This window comes from Tympanuchus pallidicinctus, unplaced genomic scaffold (assembly GCF_026119805.1).
Source record: "Tympanuchus pallidicinctus isolate F22 unplaced genomic scaffold, pur_lepc_1.0 scaffold40, whole genome shotgun sequence".
Lineage (NCBI taxonomy): Eukaryota > Metazoa > Chordata > Aves > Galliformes > Phasianidae > Tympanuchus > Tympanuchus pallidicinctus.
Genome location: NW_026294759.1, coordinates 377,098 through 396,058, shown reverse-complemented (window position 1 = coordinate 396,058; position 18,961 = coordinate 377,098). Strand labels below are relative to the sequence as shown.

The window sequence follows — 18,961 nt, the reverse complement described above, 5'->3', positions numbered from 1 at the left end:
AATTGCCTTTCCAATTCCTTGTTAAGTGGAATAATAAATGTATTTTCTTCTCAGTTTCACCACTTTGAGAAATTAATTAATCATGCTGATGGTGATACTTCATTCTCTGATACTAAGCCAGCTTATTTCACTGCTCATTTAGGGCATATCCAGGTCTTCCTAAAGTCACATGTTTTCTGTGAAGTCAAAACTAGGTAGATTATCTTCTACATCAGCTGGTACAACTTCAACAATTGCTGGCTTAGCAGAATGTGACTGAGAAGCCATTTACAGCACAGGTAGAGAGCGAAACATATGAATGGTATTTTGCATGATGAGCGAAGTTAGAAGAAAATGTTATAAGTCAGATTTGACAACAGGATCTTTATTGAAGAGCTATTACAACTTACCTGTTTCTAAATTTTGGTATATAAATCTTGTACAATTAGGGTTTGACTCTCCCACTGGCCTCCCACCTTCATCATCAGCACCAGCTTGGCAAGGACGAAGAGTTGCTAGCTCCAAACTTTGGATGTTAGAGTTCTCTGCATTCTTGGAACAGCAGCAAGATCAAGACACGGTAAGATACATTTTTAACTTCCACTCCTCATATATCTTTGGTATTCAGGTAGCTCCTACGCACTGTGAATGTGGGCTATATGTGTATGAAAATATTTGCTTCTTTTCTCTACTGAGAATAGGAAGCCACCTTTGGAAAACAAAGAACCCAGTTAAAACAGATCCTTTTCTTAAAGGACAGAATTGCTTACCACAGTATAGCCAGTTATATGCCATGTCCTTCTGGCCTCCCTTTCCAGGGTCATAAGACAGTAGTACAGCCTCTATAGGACTATTCTAGCTATCTAGCTGTCCTGAGGACAGATCCAGAATCAAGTGATGGTTAGATCATGTGGACCCGCATAATCTCTCTTGTGTGCTGAGAACTTACATTTGGGGTCAACTGGGACAAATTTGCATCTGTGTGTTTCTGTATAACATATATGAAATAGGAGTAATAAGACTTGCCTGTCTCACCAAAGCCGTGTGATACTTCATCTTGAGAAATACACTGGTGATGAGCCAGTTATACTTCCTTTCTCTAAGACAGGAAAACTGCAGTGCAAAAAAGACAGTTGCATTTGAGTGGCACCTTGCTGTGGTAATTCAGGCAGCTCATCTCAGGATAAGGAGCTTTGATGTTTATTGGCTTGTGACAGGTGACATTCTGCATTTCAGGTAATTCCAGACTGTTTAGCAGCAGCTATACAAGGCAATGATTTAGAAGTGAATTTAAGGGGAAAAAAATATAGAATTACTTCAGAAGAAACAAGAAGCTGGATGTATTCTTAAGAAATTAAAAACAACATGAGCTCATATTACCAGAGATCTTTCAGCTAATATTTCTACTAAATTAGAAAGTGCTAATCAAATTCTAAGAAAATTCCTGTAGTCAAGCTTTTTTGGCTGTTTCCTTCTGAGTTAAGGTGACAGAGCACCTACTGTCACAGTGACCTTTCCATATAATCATTCATACCATCGTCAGAAACCAGCCCTCCGTGCACTGTTAATGCTCTCTGCATCAACTGGTAAAAGAGGTGCATGCTTTCTGGGCTTGAAGATCTTTTGAAGTGGTCTTATGAGCTTTTTGGATTTCTTTGATAGGATGGACTCACCCAGTTCGCTAAAACATCAGCTTTTCTCTCATGAAAAGTTGTATGTTCAGAATATACTGAAAAATTCCCTAATCCCTTGTTTTTCATGTTCTTGCAGTATAACAAACACCTGTTTGTGCACATTGGGCAGTCAAATCCCAGCTACAGTGATCCCTACCTTGAGGCAGTGGATATCCGACAGATCTATGACAAGTTCCCTGAGAAAAAAGGAGGCCTGAAGGAGCTGTTTGAAAGGGGCCCAGCAAATGCCTTCTTCCTTGTCAAATTCTGGGTAAGGGAAGAACTCTTTGTGAGGTATCCATTTGCTATGAAGTTCTTACTTTAAAAGCGGTGGCCTCACTGTCTGTTAGATGATGGCTAGAAGACCTCTCAAAAAAATTCTCACTGAGCAGAAGATAGTCACAGCTCTCTCTGGGTTCTTTCCCTAATTGTACAAAGTCCTAATTCTACACTGGACATATTTTTCATGATGTCATCTGTACAGTTCTTTTTGACTTGGTCTGGGGAGTAAGTTTGGTAATCGTGACTGGTACACTTTGAATTATTTATTTATACACATAAGAAGAATTCACAGAAAACTCTTCTTTGTGCGCTTGTGTTCATTGCTGAGTAATTCTCAGTTGAAGGCAATGGCAACGTTTTTCTGTCTCTATCTCACTAGCTGTATTTTGTGCTAAGTGAGTGCCAATGATGAACAGATATGCATTGACTGCAGGTACAGTGATAGACAAAAGATAAGAGATATACTATGAAATTGTATTATGTTGCTGATATTTTATTGAATTTACTTCTGATATGTTGGCAGAAATCAGTTCGGAAAAACTTTCTTAATTTAGCCTGGATAGGATTTTCATGAATTAACTTAAATTTGCAAAAACTGTGCCGTTGTACTTCAGCATACAAACAATGTATTACATGGTTAAAAATAAGAGCTCGATGCAGATGCAAGATAGATGGCTGGAGGCATGTGTAATGGCATTTGGAGATTTTCACCTTGAGTTACAGCTTACACTTCAACCTCAGGTCAGGAGTGAGATGATGAAAAATGAGCTTCCATATCTTGTACTCTGTGCAAACTGACATTAGAAATACTCTTAACTAATGTCTTCAGAAGGAAGAAGAATTAATTTATGTGCCTTGAATTGTGGCTTCCCAGCTGTCTCAAGCCTAACCTTTCCAGAACTGAGTTGGAGAATGCTGGCTAGAAGTCTTCTCTTCAATGTCTGATGCTTAGAGGATTAGTTATCAGCAGTTCTTGCAGACATAATTTTACTACCCCCATATTGCGTACTACTAAACCTGATCCCTAAAAGAATTAGTCTCTGTCAGAGTACTACTAAACCTGCTTGAGAAAATTGAAACAAAAATTGAAAGACCAGCCCTGATTGCGTATGAATGGAAGATATTACAGAGAGCAGCACCTTGCTGGGAGCGTTCTCCTTTGACAAACTACTTTGTGTAGTAATTGCTCTAAGAACTGTTTGAGAAAGGAAACTGAAGTCTGATTTGACAAAAGAAGGGGAAAAAAGAAAGGGGGTGGCTTTTGAGGAAAAAGTCCTTGGAAAAGTAGGATTTGCAACACACAGTTGCTTTGTTCTATAGAGGTCCTAAACAAATGTTCATGCCAAGGTGAAGTATACTGTCTCCTTTGTGGAATCACACTGAAGAGCTTTAGAAGTTTCAGGAACAAAACCAGGAAGTTTAAGAGGGAGGTGTTAACCAGAAAGATTGTAACACTTTGAGTTCCTCAAGGAAAGAAAAATCATAGTGAATTTGTGGTTTAGTGCAACTGTGATTTTATTTATCTAAACTGACAGCATGCTGTTTCTGTGCTTGTGGGTTTGTCTTTGGGGACTTTGTCTGTATCATAAGAGAAAGGTAAATGTGGCCTATGTACCATGTCATACCAACCTAAGTTAGGCTTGTGAAGATTTACATGGTGGAATGTCACTGAAGTTGCTGTCACTAGGCCCACATAAGTTATCTGGTTTTCAAAGAGTGTCAACTCACTGAAATTTGATTTTCATAAGATGTGCCACAGGACTTGAAAAATCTTTACTCCAGAGCCAGTGATACTATGCACGATGCCTTGGGGTTCACTTCAGAAAATGATGTTCTGGGGCATGGTTTAATATTCTGACTTACCCTTTTTTCTTTTTTTTTTGGATGCTCTTTAATTGTTGAATTCCTGCTTGGAGTTTACATCCAGTTTTGTTGATGGAAATATTGACAACTGTTTATTACAAGTGAGATAAGTTGACAGGTGAAGTCACTGATTGAGTGGAAGCCACTAAGACTTGTATGAAATAAATCATTCAGTCTTTTATTTGTTTCTCAGTGTAGGCAATAGGAGTTGAAAGCCTGACTTCTGCTGTCTTGTTCTGGAGGAGAAAGTTGAAGCACTAATATGATTCGTATTGTGTACGAAGTACACATAGGTGTACTCTACATTATTCCTCTTGTAAGATTTCAGCTAGGATCTCCAGGTCAGGTCAGCGTAACAGAACTAGTTTAAATAAATAAATACAGTTTACTTCTGAAAATCTGTGGCAATTTCCATTTCTTCAGGAGAACTCCAGCACTTTTTTTTTTTTTTTTTTTTTTGGAAGATTTATAATTCAACATGCTTCAAATGTTGTGGTAGTGCAGTCTTATATATAAGTTTGTGAGCCATGCCTGTAATTCAACATGCTACATTTGTCTTAGAAATCCTGAATTTGATGCAATAGATCTGTGTAGTCAAACTCCACTCAACAGGAGAGACCAGATAACATAAAGCAGCAAAATCTGGAAATTCTACAATACATTATATTGGTATTTCCAAAAACAGACTTAAGTAGACTTGACCAAATATTCTACAGATTCTGGGTAAGAGTTGTGACAATCCATCCCAGGCCAAAATAAACACTTCATAACCAGATCAAGTAATGTTGTTTTAAAAAGTTTTTCAGAAGAAAACTGAATTTCAGCTGAAATTATTGTATCTCCCTGCATTTTTACATCTCTATATATGCCTAGGTTGTTTTACTATTTTATTACTTGATCCCTCTGGACAACTGTACCAAGTACACTGTCCAAGTGCAACTGTACCAAGTACACTGTTGGATAAAATAATTTCTATACTATTGAATTTGTAGCGTTGTTTAAGGTGAAACCATTATTCAAAAGCAAACTGCTGATAATCTTCTTGTGTGGGTAGGTAAATGCTTGAAGGTTTCTTTGAGACACGAATATATAATTTTTCAGAGGTTCTGAACTGGTGTTTGCATGTGGCAAAGACGTTAAAAAAAAAAAAAAGCTTAAAGACATTGAATAAGTTGTTTATATATTTATATAGTTTTAGGCTTGAAGAACCTGAGTTTGGAAACTGCTAGTACTGTACTAAGCAGTGAATATTCCAGATAATCTATTGTGCTTTGGAATTTCAACTCCAAACACCAGATGTTGTTGTTGTTGTTTTTTCTTTTTTTTAACATTACATAGAAGATAGTGTGGCTGAGAAAGAGTGCATTTATTCAGTGGTGCAGTAAATTACTTATACAACAGCTAACAGCTAAAAGTTGACTAATTTGAAACATAAATAATGTTTGTAATTCTGCCTTGATTTTTGGCTTTGGGAGCCTGATAAAATGAACTAACTCTTGGACTTGGATTGGCAAGTTGTGTATGACATCTCCATGACATTTCTTCATGTTCCAAGTACGTTCTAGCACATGACAATGAATATGAAACATTAACCTTCCAACACATGGGCTGCTGCTGCTCTGCTCTTTTCCAGTGTAATATTATCTTTGCCACCTGTTACTTTTTTTCTCTCCATGAACTCCTCCTAAATGCATCGTTATTAATAGTTTAAGGAAGAGCAGCTTTCAGGGCTTTGCATGTTACTAGAATGGTGTACTTGCACTGTAGAGCTTTCAGAAGTTGTGAAACTCTGGCTAGAAGATACAGGGAAAATTAAGACAAGACTGCTCAAGACTGAATGTACTTTAGTAAAGCAAATATCTGCAGATGAGTGTTATCAGTGGAAGAGCCTAGACAACTTTTCTGCCAGTGACGAATATATGTCATAGCTTCTCATCAGTAATAGGCTTGGTGAATATGTTAAATTAATGAGTGGCTTCTTTCTATTAAATAAGTTATACTGTTGTAGAAAGGGCTGGAGGTGTAGGTGGGAGAGATGTCCTGCACAATGTTTTCTCTCTCATTCCAAGTAAATCCAGTCAGGTCATAGAATCATAGAATTGGTCAGTTTGGAAAAGACCTTTAAGGTCAATGAGTCTAACCACAACCTAATCAAACTACCCTAATTCTAACAACCCTCCACTGAATCATGGCCCTGAGCACCACATCCAAACGGTTTTTAAACACATTCAGGGAGAGTGATTCTAAAGCCTTCCTGGGGAACCTATTCTAGTGCAAAACAGTCCTTTCTGTAAAGAAGTGTTTCCTAATATCCAACCTCAACTTACCCTGGTGCAGCTTGAGGCCATTTCCCCTCGTCCTGTCACCTGTGAGAAGAAACCAACCCCACTCTCACTGTAAGCACATGTCAGATATTGGAAGAGCGCAGTACTGTCTCCCCTCAGCCTCTGGTTCCCCAGACTAAACAGCTCCAGTTCCTTCTGTTGCTTCTCGAAGGGCATATTCTCCAAGCCCTTCACAAGCCTTCTTGCCCTTCTTTGGAATTGCTTGGGCACCTCCAAGTCCTTTCTGTACTGAGGTGCCCAAAACTGAACACAGTACTAGAGATGAGGCCTCACCAGTGTCGAGTACAGGGGCAGGATTACTTCCCTAGTCCTGCTCACCACTCCATTCCTGATACAAGCCAGGATGCTACTGGCCTTCTTGGCCACCTGGGCACACTGCTGGCTCATATTCAGCTGTCTGTCCATCAGTACACCAAGGTCCCTTTCTGTCAGGCAGTTTTCCAGCCACTCCTCCCCAAGCCTGTAGGGCTGCCTGGGGTTGTTTTGCCCAAAATGCAGGACTTGATACTTGGCCCTATTGAAACTCATGCAGTTGGCCTTGGCCCATTGATCCAGTCTGTCCAGATCTCCCTCCCAACTTGGTGTCATCTGCAAGCTTACTGAGCATACACTCAATCCCCTAATCAAAGCCATTAATAAAGATGTTAGATAGAAGCAGCCCCAGTACTGAGCACTGGGATACAGCACTTGTGACCAGCTGCCAAGTGGATTTAACTCCATTGGCCTCAACTCTTTGGGTGCTACCATCCAGCCAGCGTTTTACCCAGTGGACTGCATGCCCATCCGAACTGTGGGCAGCCAGTTTCTTTGCGAGAGTGTTGTGAGGGACAGTGTCAAAGGCCTTACTGGAGTCCAGGTAGACCACATCAACAGCCTTATCTTCATCCACTGAGCAGGTCACCTTGTCAGAGAATGAAATCAGGTTTGTCAAACAGGCTCTATTTTTTGTAAACCCATGCTGACTGGGTTTGATCCCCTGGTTGGCCTTTGGCTTTGGTCCATGATGGCTCACCAGTTTATCCATTCTATGACCTTCCGCAGCACTGAGGTGAGACTGATAGCTCTGTAGCTACCAGGATCATCTTTCCACACTTTCTGAAGATGGATGTCACATTTGCCAGTCTCCAGTCCACCGGGATATTTCTGGTTAGCCAGGACTGCTGAATAATAATAGAGAGTGGCTTGGCAACCACATCCGCCAGCTCCCTCAGTGCTCTAGGGTGCAGTCCATCTGGCCCCATGGACTTGTGAGCATCCAGCTTTCGGAGCAGGTCCAAACCATCTCATCATGGATTATGCAGGGCCATCCCTATCTACCAGCACAAGGGGCTATGTTGCCAGAAAGTAACAAATCTTACTATTGAAGACTGAGGTAAAGAAGGCATCGAGTACTTCAGCCTTATCCTGATTCTTGGTCACCGTGTTGCCCTTGGCGTCCAACAGGGGACAGAGATTCTCCCTAGCCCTCCTTTTGCTGTTGATGCATTTATAGAAATATTTATTGTTGTCCTTTACCTTAGCGGCCAGGTTCAGTTCTAGCTGGGCTTTGGCTTTTCTAATTTTGTCCCTGCACAGCTTTACTATATACCTGTAATCATCATAAGTAGCTTGCCCACTCCTCCAGAGACCATAACTTTCCTTTTGCTCTTGAATTCCAGATAAAGGTCTCTGTTCAGCCAGCCTGGCCTCCTTGCCCATCAGCTTGTCTTCTATGACTTGGGGATGGTCAGCTACTGCACCATCAAAGTTACTTCCTTAAAGTATTCCCAGCCTTCCTGGGCTCCCACACCCTACAGAGCTACCTCCCAAGGGGCCCTCTTAACCATGGTCTTAGAGATGTTAAAGTCTGCCCTCCAGAAGTCCAAGGTGGCAGTTCTGCTGACTCCCTTCCATGGTTCAACAAGGACCAAGATATCTAGCACCTCGTGATCACTACATCCCAGGCGGCCTCGAACCTTAATATCTCCCACAAGATCTTCTCTGTTAACAAACAGCAGATCATGTATTTTGCTTTCTCTTGTTGGCTTCTTCACCAGATACATCAGGAAATTATCTCCCACACAATCTAGGAGCCTCCGGGACTGTTCCCTATCTGCAGTATTACAAATCCAGCAGATGTCTGGGCTGAAGTCCCCCACAAGAACAAGGGGGAGAGACCTTGAGACTTCAACTAACTGTTTATAAAATGTCTTGTCCGCCTCTTCATCCTGGTAGCAGCAAATTCTCTTTGTCATCCTCTATTGTCTACCCTATGCCTTCAATCCTGATTTTTATGATCTTTGCTCATTTTTGTCTGAGAATGGATCTGACAGCCCATTACTTTCACCTGTAGTCAACATCTCAACCTCTTACCTAGCAATTGCGTATGTAAGGGATTTCTACGTCAATGGCACAAAGTAGTTCTCCAGAACGTTCAACAGTAAAGACATTGCTGGCTGCAGAAAGCAGACTGAATTGCTGAGGCAGTTGATACTGAGTATCTAAATGACACAGTCCTTGGAAGTAGCGAACTTGCATTTATTCTTACTGTTGGTGAGGCCTTCTATTACCTTCTAGGTTACAAACTCCATCTTGCGCTTTCTCAGAGGTAGTGCCACCAGTTTTGAACCATTCTTAAAGATTTGTTCAGCTTTTCCACTGACCACAGGGGACATATGTGCAAAGCTATAGTTTCTCACAGCGTTACTGTAGTTTGAACTCTTGCCTAGTCATTGTTTTTCAATGCCTCAGATAAGCTGAAGACTGTGCCTCAAGGGTCACATTTCTTTATGTGAAGAGTTACAGAGAAATTTTGATTTGCAGCTGCATCCTAGCAGGAATGAGGCTTTTCTCAGCAGTCAGTTGTGAAACTCACTCCCACTGAAGATCAGAAAGAAAACTTAGTTTGATTAGGACACTGCACAATGCCAAGTTTTGTGTAAGCATTTTTTTCTTGGGGTTGCAGGTATTGAATGATAAACTCCCACCTTTTCAGAGCTGTCTACAGCAGAGCTGCTAAGAACTTTGGCAACCAAGATAATCTGAAAAAAGAGAGAAAGTAATACTACCCTTTTTCAGGGTTACTATGCCCTTCCCTGAAAAAATGTCTTTTTTTCTCTTTGAAAATCTTGTTCGGCACATATTTAAAAATTTTGCTTCTCTAGAAAGAGTCTGGTGTTACCCCACAAACAGGCAGATCAGCTATCTTACATACAATCTGTAGATATCTGAAATCTGTTTCCACAGATATCTCAGTGACTGTAATTTCAGCATGCTTGGAACTCAACAGCAAGTTGAAGACAAGTATGCCATCTGTCCTGAACTTCTACAGTAAGTTGAATGCGTCCCAGACACATCAGATTGCTGTTATGAGCTAGCCAGAATGTGCACACCTTTTGACATCTGTACAGAAAGCAACAGCCCTGACTTTGCGCAATAAAGTTGTTTGGTCTAGTTGGTGGCTTGTGAATCACGTGTAGTATTTTCTATGTAGGTTGCTCCAAAAGTAATGCCTCTTATTTCTTTCCATGGAGACTGCAACAGATGAAATAGTACAATAAAACTATTTGATATAGCAAAGTCTGAGCTACAAAACACTGTTTTTCATCATGTTCATTTTTGACAATGATGAACAAGGGTGCGCATGCCACATTCATAAAAATCTGCATGGTTGCTTAGAATATGGCTTATCTGCCGTATTTCTGTAGCCACTGCTGAAATGCACCACCTCACTGTGCTAACATCTGCTGTTTAGTCTCCATTAGTGTTCTGCAAGCATCAATGAATGTCAATGGGTGCAACTTTTTCTGCATGGAGGAATTCAATTACACACCTTCATATATGCTTGCACGTTAGTCTCCATTCTGTCAGATTACTCTTCTGCTGCCATCTGCCACATGACAACAAAATGTAACAGAATATTGTTGGGAGGATTCAATCTCTAATGCCATGCACACTGTCACCATAATACAGTAAAAGGCATTACTTTTAGAGAAGCCTTCCTATTTGTTCTTCTGCCTTTGCCCTTGAAGAGTCATGATCAGCTGATTAAGTGATGATACTACCCAGCCAGTTGAATGCTGTGCTGCTCCTGCTGTGATTCTGCCCTTGCTAGTAGTGGCTGGTAGGAGCCTGGGGTGGGGACAAAGCAATTCAGACCGCTGGGTGAGTGCTTTCCTAAATCTTCACTGTCAGTTCTTTGGCTGCCTAGGATAGCACAAGGAACGTACTCGAGTTATTTCACTTGTTGGATGTACTAGTGCATTTGACAGTGCGTTTGCTCAGAGACTAATTTTTATCCTGCTAATCTGAATCACATTTAGTCCAACAAGTTCAGCAAGTTAATTTATTCCCAGAATATACAGGGAGAACTGGCCTTTCCTAATTGATGAAGTATGAGAAGATTAATTCACTTTAAATCATAGTTAATATTATTGCCTTGTATTTTTGAGGCATGGAATATACTGGACAGAGCAAAGCAGACCTTCCTTTGCTCATCTTCATGCCTGGTACAGTCTGGAAAAGTCTGGAAAGATGTGAGTAGGTACATGACAGGTTGTGACATGCAACAAATATTTTTAAGAGAAAGGAACACTGAAAATGAAGAGAAAGAAATAATCCTTTTGCCAAAGAATCAGTACCATTTCCAGTCCTGCTGATGAAGTTCATAAGAATCCAGGAATGGAAGCTGCAGAATTTTTAAACATTTAGCTAAAAGCAGTAGTTCCTTTGGCCATTAAATATTCCATTGTGAGGAGTAAGGTTTTGTCCTGGTGCAACTGTGGGAAGTGTAACTGCATCCGTTAGAGATTTACTGGACTGTCTAGTTGATATTTAGAAGTTAAATCAGCTATTGCTGATAGTAGTGGTTTCTTCTTTCTCTGTTAAAGGAGGTCATCATCTCCATAGCAAGGAAGGCTAACAGATTGGAATTCCACTCCTGAGTTGCTCCAGTTCTTTGGATTTGTATTCATACACATAATTGGCATTTTTAGTTTACATAAACCAAGTTGAAAGTAATTCAGGAGCAGATAACGTGTATGTCAAATCACCTCTCATACAAAGGCAGTAGCTTCCATGAGAAGATGGGAACCAGTGTCTGCAAGCTGTAACTGGAAGGCCAGCAGTATGTGTCTTCAGATGTTGCAGCTCTGTTCTTCTGCAAATATGCTGCTTCCATCCTTCCCTGGAGTTGTTGGAATTCCATTTATAGGTCCATTTGTTTTGTTTATTGTTTCCAAGGGAAATCTGTACAATGCTGTGAAGGACTCCTAGTCTTGTTCTTCTTTAGAAAGGGGAAGGAATTAATTTTTATTCAGGCAGCTTGTGTATAGGGCAAATAAGTAATACAACTGACTATCCTGTACATTGCAATAACTCAATAGAAACATAAACCAGAATGAAGAGAACAGTGCCACACTCTAATATATGCATATTTGTTGCACAAATGAGATAGCTGAATAAATACAGTGTGGAAAATTGGATAGGAAGTTCTTCAGCATAAACTTAACAATTCAGTAGGCAATTTAAATTATGATCAAGCTTGTAATGCCTATGCCTCATTCCAGTTCACACCTTTTTACAAGGTAAAAGCTAGTCTGGATTTATCCACATATACTGCTCAAGCTTAGACAAACCATGGGAGCATAACACTGCCTTACAATCTTTCTGGTGACCACTGACAATGTAAAAGGTTCCAGTCTTCCTCCAGCCATTGTTTCAAAATATAAAATGGATTTAATGGATGGATCACTTGCTGGAAAAGGAATTGGCTCCATGGTCACACTCAGAATGTTGTAGTTGACAGCTCAATGTCCAAGCGAAGACCAGTGAGGAGTGGCATTCCTCAGGATTTGATGCTGGGACCGGTGAGCCCGTGCCAACCTCATGAAGTTCAACAAGGTCAAGTGCAAGATTCTACATCTGGATTGGGGCAATCTCAAGCACAGATATGGGTTGGGTGGATAATGGCTTGAAAGCAGCTCTGAGAAGATGGGTTTGGAGGTGTCGGTTGATGAATGATTCAGCGTGAGTTGGCAATGTGTGCTTGCAGCCCAGAATGCCAACCATATCCTGGGTTGCATCAAGAGAAGTGTGACCAGCCAGTTGAGGGAGGTGATTCTGCCTCTCTACTCTGTTCCTGTGAGACTCCATCTGGAGTACTGCATCCAGTTCTGGGGCCTGAAACATAAGGACATCAAGCTGTTGGAGTGGGTCCAGAGGAGGGCTTGAGTACCTCTCGTACAAGGACAGGCTAAGAGAGCTGGGGTTCTTCAGCCTAAATGAGAAGGATTGGGGGATCCTTTTAGTGGCCTTCCAGTGCCTGAAGGGAGTCTATAGAAAAGTTGGGGAGAGATTTTTTATAAGGCCATGTAAAAAGGGAAAATGATTTTAAACTGGAAGAGGGTAGGCTTAGACTAGATATTAGGAAGAAATTCTTTGCTGTGAGGATGGTGAGACACTGGAATAGGTTGCCAGCAAGGTTATGGATGCTCCCTCTCTGGAAGCATTCAGGGCCAAGCTGAATGAAACTTTGAGCACTCTGGTCTAGTGGGAGGTGCCCCTGCCTATAGCAAGAGGGTTGGAACTGGATGATCTTAAACATCCCTTCCAACCTAAACCATTTTATGATTCTATGGTTCTATGGGTTCCTCAGTGAGTTTTGTAATACAGCTACACAAAAGTTTGTCCCAGTGCAAGAGGAACAAGAGGGCATTGAGACTACTCTGTGCTGGTGAAAGGACCAGCCTGATAATCATCAAAATATACCTATGAGATACAGTTTTCCAAGATCCATCCTGAGTATGGGTTGCCATCAACATAGGCACTCTTTGTGCTCTCACCTTCTGTGTATGTGTTCTCACATCTTCTAACCCTTGTAAGGATCAAAATGGGCTTTCTTGTCTTACTGGAAACTACCTTATGGAAACTAGAACAAAATTTAAAAACTCTTTTGGCTGCAATTAGCTTTCTCCTTTAGTCACAGAGCTGTACAATTGCTAATGGTAGCACAAGGGTAGCAGCAGGCTTATGTGGGTACAGATCGGGGGAGAAGGCTGGATTGGCACTTTCTATCAGCAGCAGAGGGGTAGACTGACTAACATCTCTTGTGAAATTGCCACCTCAGAGGAATAAGTTAACAGTACTGTCTCATGGTAAGCAAGTTCATGATGAAGAACAGAATAGGCTGAAATAGCCTATGGGAAATGATAATTACTTTTCTGCTGAAGTAAGTTAGCAGCGAGGCTCACAGAGTACAGAGAAGCTATACTCTCCTAGTTTTGAAAGGGAGGAAGCCAAGTTGCACATTTGTACACGCCCTTTGTTTTCAGAGCGACTATCACTTCTTTTTTCATAGTTGAATGCCCCCTGGTGGAAACTTCAAAGAACCAGATTTTAAGGAGCTAGTTCCCAACACAAGACTTCTGTTTGCCAAACTTTGACACAGACATTTGAAACTGGCTGCTAATGAAGATGGGTTTCTATTCAGGTGGAAATAGACTGGATCCATGAAGAAAGTACATTCTTTATGTTGCACCTTATTTACTTACATTATTCATATCATTGTATAAATAACACCTGAGGCTAATGTGTGTGCACTCACATATTCCTTCTCCCTATTCTGTATCTTTCTATGCATCTTCAGAGTGGAAGAGCTTTATTACAGTTACTGCACCCTTATTTTTCTTCCTAAGTGAGGCACTCCAGTCTATCCTGTTGCATTGCTTTGACTTTACAATGCCCTCTTATTTGCTCTCCACATGCTTTGTTTACCTTCACGTTGTCCTGGCACTGACCAAGTGATAAATATCAGCTAAGGTAAGAGACTGTGTTGTACATTTTTAATGTTCAATTTCCCCCCAAATATATGCAAATTTCCACCAACATTTTCTGAAGTGCAAACTAGATTTTAATACATACTCTTCAGATTTCTACTGCTATCTTGATGCATATCAATATATTTTGGATCTTTGGAAACTTCTGGCTAAAGAAGACTACTTTAGTTCATGGCAAAAAAAGCCACCACACGGGTACTTGATAACCATCTGTTTTTTGTTCCTTTTTTTTTTTTTTTTTTTTTTGACAGGCTGATTTGAACACCAATATTGAAGATGAATCCAGATCTTTCTATGGTGTTTCCAGCCAATATGAGAGCCCAGAAAACATGGTCATTACCTGTTCCACTAAAGTGTGTTCCTTTGGAAAGCAGGTAGTGGAGAAAGTGGAGGTAAGGAGCAGGCGCCTTTGTACAAGGTTCTCTCTGACTGCTATTCTATTATTTCAAGTATCTGTATGCTGAATATATCTAAAGGTAAATATAGCCCATACTTCTCACCAGGGAGATGGATGCCATAGATTATTATTTCTGAGACATGAAGTTATAAAATTGCTTCAGCCTCCAGCATGGCATTTTTCAGGACTCAATGGAAGATATGATAGTATTTGATGTTTTTTCCTTAAATCTCAGTTTCTGAAGTGTTGGTGATTTTCTGGACTTCTTGTGGAGCAAAGAAAAGCTAGGAAATCTGGATTTACTTAGTCCCGAAAGGTGAAAATTGATCATCTATAGACTATAGTCTGTGACTATAGACTGTGACCATTTATAGAATATGGAGTTGTGATTTTATGAGGCTTGTTTTAGTGCTTGCATATTTGCAGTTCTAGTAGCATAATTATATGTATATGTGGCATTGAAGAAATTCTTTCTAATGCTACGTTCAGCTGCTGAGACCTGCTTTGACTTGCTTTGTCCTGTTGTTTTTTTCAAGGAGCTTTTAGATGCAGAGGGAGCATCTGTGTGCAGAACTCCACATATTCTGTTGTCAGCAGTCAGGTCAAGCTACATTATTTCCCAAAAAGCATCTCCAGTCATATGAGAAATGTATCTGGAATCTGGCTATGGATTTGCATATGATGGGACAATGTAGATCAAGAAAAGCTATCATAGTGCATGAGAAAAGAGGTCAAGCTGTTGTGGTGAAAGGAGAGAAAGGAGAGAAAGGGCATTTAAAAATCATGATACAAACCAACATCAGTTTCTATTCAAAGGAAGATGAAATATTTAGAAGCTAAGATGTGAATGTTAACAAAAAAATCCCTCTGTGTAACATTGGCCAAACATTCTCCTAAAGGATAGCAAAGATGCTGTATTCTCTCTCAGAGGTGCAAAAGGCCTTAGTCCTTTCCAGGCATGACGCATCCTGAGCATAGTTACCACTATCACTAGGAGCCTCCTGGTCTTGCTGAAGCAGCAGTTTTTGACTTCTCCAATTTATTCACACTTAATTTTTTTTTCTAGCAGAGATGCATACCATATCATAGCTGACAAGTGGCCTGCTCCTCTAAGTTTCCTTTCATAGTTTCTTGGCAGTTTGCTACTCATAAGCTGGTATTTCTGTTCTCAAGAGAAAAGAAAACAAGCTGAAAAAATTGTTGGGCTCAGGAAGACTGAGGTCTTCTCTTGTACAGAGAACTGTAGACAAATCAGATTAATCTACAACTGTAGATTGATCAGCTCATTATTGTTAGTAAAATGACTTGAAAAAGTCATAATTTTTCTGTTTGGAGTTTGTTTATATGACTGTTACTGATGTGATAGCATTAACCTTGTAAGTCCCTTTTCTGTTCTAAATTGCAGACAGAGTATGCACACTACGAAAATGGACACTATTCCTATCGCATTCATCGTTCTCCTCTCTGTGAATACATGATAAATTTCATTCATAAACTCAAGCACCTTCCTGAGAAGTATATGATGAACAGTGTGCTGGAGAACTTTACTATCTTACAGGTGGGACTTAGAACTGTTTTCCTTGGAACTTGGAAACATGTAAGCCTCATGCAAGAGTTCTCTCTTGTGAGTCTAAGCAGATTTCCTTTTTCAGCTCAGCATCAAGCTGTACTTGATATTTCTCAAGTGTTGTACTATACCTCAAGACAGGAACATGGGAGATCTTAGCTCATGTAGAGAAACAGCAGACCTCCAGTAAGAGAGAGAAAAAAAGAAAGATAAAGGGAAAATTAATAAGCCAGAGAGATATGGGAAGGAAAAGGATGCAGTGGTCATAGCGAAGGAAGTGCTCATTCCACTACTGGATGTGTATGTTTATTCTTTCTGTGTGTTGGTTCTTTACACAAGGTTAAAAATAAAAAAAAAGGAAAGCAAAAACACTGTTAAGTGGCCTTAAAATTTTGTCACAGTGAGAGTTCTTCACTCATATCAGCTGGAATTAAAATGCATGTTTCCTCAAAAATGTCCAGAATCTGAAAAGAATACTGAGGGAAGTAAAAGGAAGAGGCATGTTAGAGAAAACCTTCATGAATCAATCACTGCAACTCCTTGGTAGGGCAGTACTGCAAGGCTGCCATAACTAGATTGCATCAGTGTCTATGTTATACTATTAGTCTTTCCAGGCTCAGATGCAGCCAAATTTGGGAAGAGGGCAAAGTCATCTTAAAAAATGGATTCTCCTAGTTGACCATGAGTTTTAACCTCAGCAAGATGCGTTGCAGATCTTTACCAAAAAGAACCTGAGGCTGGGTGAGCGGAGTTGATTCTGGAGACTGTATCAAAGAAGGGAAATAGAGTAGTGTTCATCCCATCCTCTGAAGATGTTTGTAGGACTTCAGGCAACTCATTACTCTGTACTGTGGCAAAGGAATCTCAGCTATAATACAAGCTTAATGATGTCCTTATATCTCGCAGAGTATGAGGCAAAAAGGCTTTACTCTTCTATGTTTCTATTAAGCTCTTCAGCATGTAGAATTAAAAAGGAGTATAAAGGCATAAAGGATTTGTTTTTGTTTTTGTTTTTAGATGAGCAGAAGTATGGTTTGAGCAGGGAAAGTTTGAAAATGTGTGTGAATGCAGAGAAATGCTGTAACTGCTTTCTGCCTGCATCTTTCCTCAGTCACACCAAAGACTGGTGTAAAGTTAGCCCCTCCGGGGCAGTGAATAATCTCATGTGCTTTCTTTATCTCCTGTCACAGAGAGATGTATCTAATATGGTTGCTAGCTCAGTGTTTTATATACTGTGTTTGTAGTCTTGCAATCCTGAGCAATGGGCTGGAAATTTTACACATTGACTGGGGAGCTGAAATCTTGATTTGCAAATTGTTTTGTATCAAGCCTTCCAAGATTTCAGAGCACAGTATTACCAAAAGTCCCTGATGTCTCGCCATAACTCAGAAATACCTGCAGAAAGAAGAAGGCTTAGTTTAATTGCAAAAAAAGTCATGAAGTAAGAAAAGAAAACAATAGGCCAAAATGAAGGAAACAGTTATTCATGAGTTTGAGAAGCTCTTTTCCTTCTATTTTTACAAGAATGGTCGGGCTTTGGTACAGAGCAAGCCTCCAGCTATGCTTTTCTTCTGCAATTAAGTTGGTACTACAGCTGAAGAAAAAGTCTTTTCCAACAGGAGAGAACTGCATGAAGCTTTAGCCAGGCACAAACCCAGATTACAAGAATGTGTAAAAATGTGTGGTGACAGAGAGAGGAAAGCTCAGCTAAGAGCTCTGGGTACAGTATTTTGTTTGGATGGAATGGGAGATGTAAAAGTTTCAAATGTGTCAGTCTCCTGTAAAATGAGATACAATCTAATTCTCATTATCTATGTTTACCTCTAATAAGCAGGATCAGATGATGGGAAAGAACTGGTCATGGCTGTGGTATACCAATGCAGGAACAGGAATGGGTGTGTCACAGAAGGTGGCCACTCTAAACACAACAAGCAGAGCAAAAACTTTTTTCTTTTTCTTTTTTTTTTTTTTTGGAAATCCCTTCTCTCTGCTGAAATCTCTAACATCAGGGAGCTGGGGAATAGCAGATTTGCGTATTGGTTGGTCACTGCTTGGTGACAACTTTCTTTCATCCTCAGTAGATTCTGCTCATCTCCCTATCTTTTCATTGCATTGTAGCCCCAGCATTGTAGAAGTGCTTTGCTTGGTTGTGTGAGCACATAGATTGGGAGATGTGATGATTGAGCTATGTGTGATTCCTGTGGAGAATTCTGTTCTTTTCTTACTACTGATTTTGCTCTCTGTGTTAAAATGAGCAAGCAGTGTAATAGCAGATATGATCTCAGCTTTTTCTCCTTTTCTGTCTAGGTTGTGACAAACAGGGACACACAGGAGACCTTGCTGTGCATAGCATATGTTTTTGAGGTGTCAGCTAGTGACCATGGTGCCCAGCATCACATCTACCGACTGGTGAAGGACTAGAGACTATCTGCGCTGAGTCATCCATGAGATGCATGTCTGAGGAAAAAGTCTGTGCTTGAAAATCCCTTGTCTCTTTTCACCAAATTGAAAAATAAACTGCAGATACTGTGTATTTTCAGAAAAGCACCTCCAATCTATTTTATGATTCACAGTGGCAAATAAGTATGTATCTCCAGGTTTGTGCAAATGGTGGAAAGGCTTAGAGTCAAAGAAGCAGTCAAATAATCGCTTAAGAGTTTCACTTAAACAGCATTCTCTGGAATGTATTCTTCACATTCTGCAATCCAGCCCTTAAAGCACACATCAGATGTGATTGTAGACATAGAAGGAGTGATATACATACAGTAATGGCAGTGGTGGCAGCATTCACAAGCTGGACCACAAACATACAGCTTGGCTAGGTGTATGCTATGTCTGATCACAGTGTGTGCACTCACATACATTCCTCTGGAGGTCAACACACACACAGGCATGCTTACATTTTGATAGGTTGCACTGAAAGTAATGCTTCCTATTTTTTCCATGGAAACTACAACATGCACAGTAATACTTCCCGACAGAGCACACTCTCAGCTACAAAACACAGAACATGATGAAATTCACCTTGGAGTATTGAGAGA

At 40.3% G+C, this 18,961-nt stretch overlaps 1 protein-coding gene across 2 annotated transcripts in view; it reads left to right on the top strand.

Annotated features, from left to right (window-relative positions):
- The window catches only part of TEAD4 (TEA domain transcription factor 4), a 68,571-nt gene extending 50,107 nt beyond the window's left edge, over window positions 1-18,464 (top strand). For both annotated transcript variants that reach the window (XM_052701700.1, XM_052701699.1), the window contains 5 exons: window positions 429-559; window positions 1,750-1,923; window positions 14,208-14,348; window positions 15,759-15,911; window positions 18,228-18,464. In XM_052701700.1, the coding sequence (XP_052557660.1) occupies window positions 429-559; window positions 1,750-1,923; window positions 14,208-14,348; window positions 15,759-15,911; window positions 18,228-18,341 (713 nt within the window). In that variant the 3' untranslated portion in view covers window positions 18,342-18,464. The remainder of the gene's footprint in view (window positions 1-428; window positions 560-1,749; window positions 1,924-14,207; window positions 14,349-15,758; window positions 15,912-18,227) is intronic.
- The last annotated feature ends 497 nt before the right edge of the window (window positions 18,465-18,961 follow it).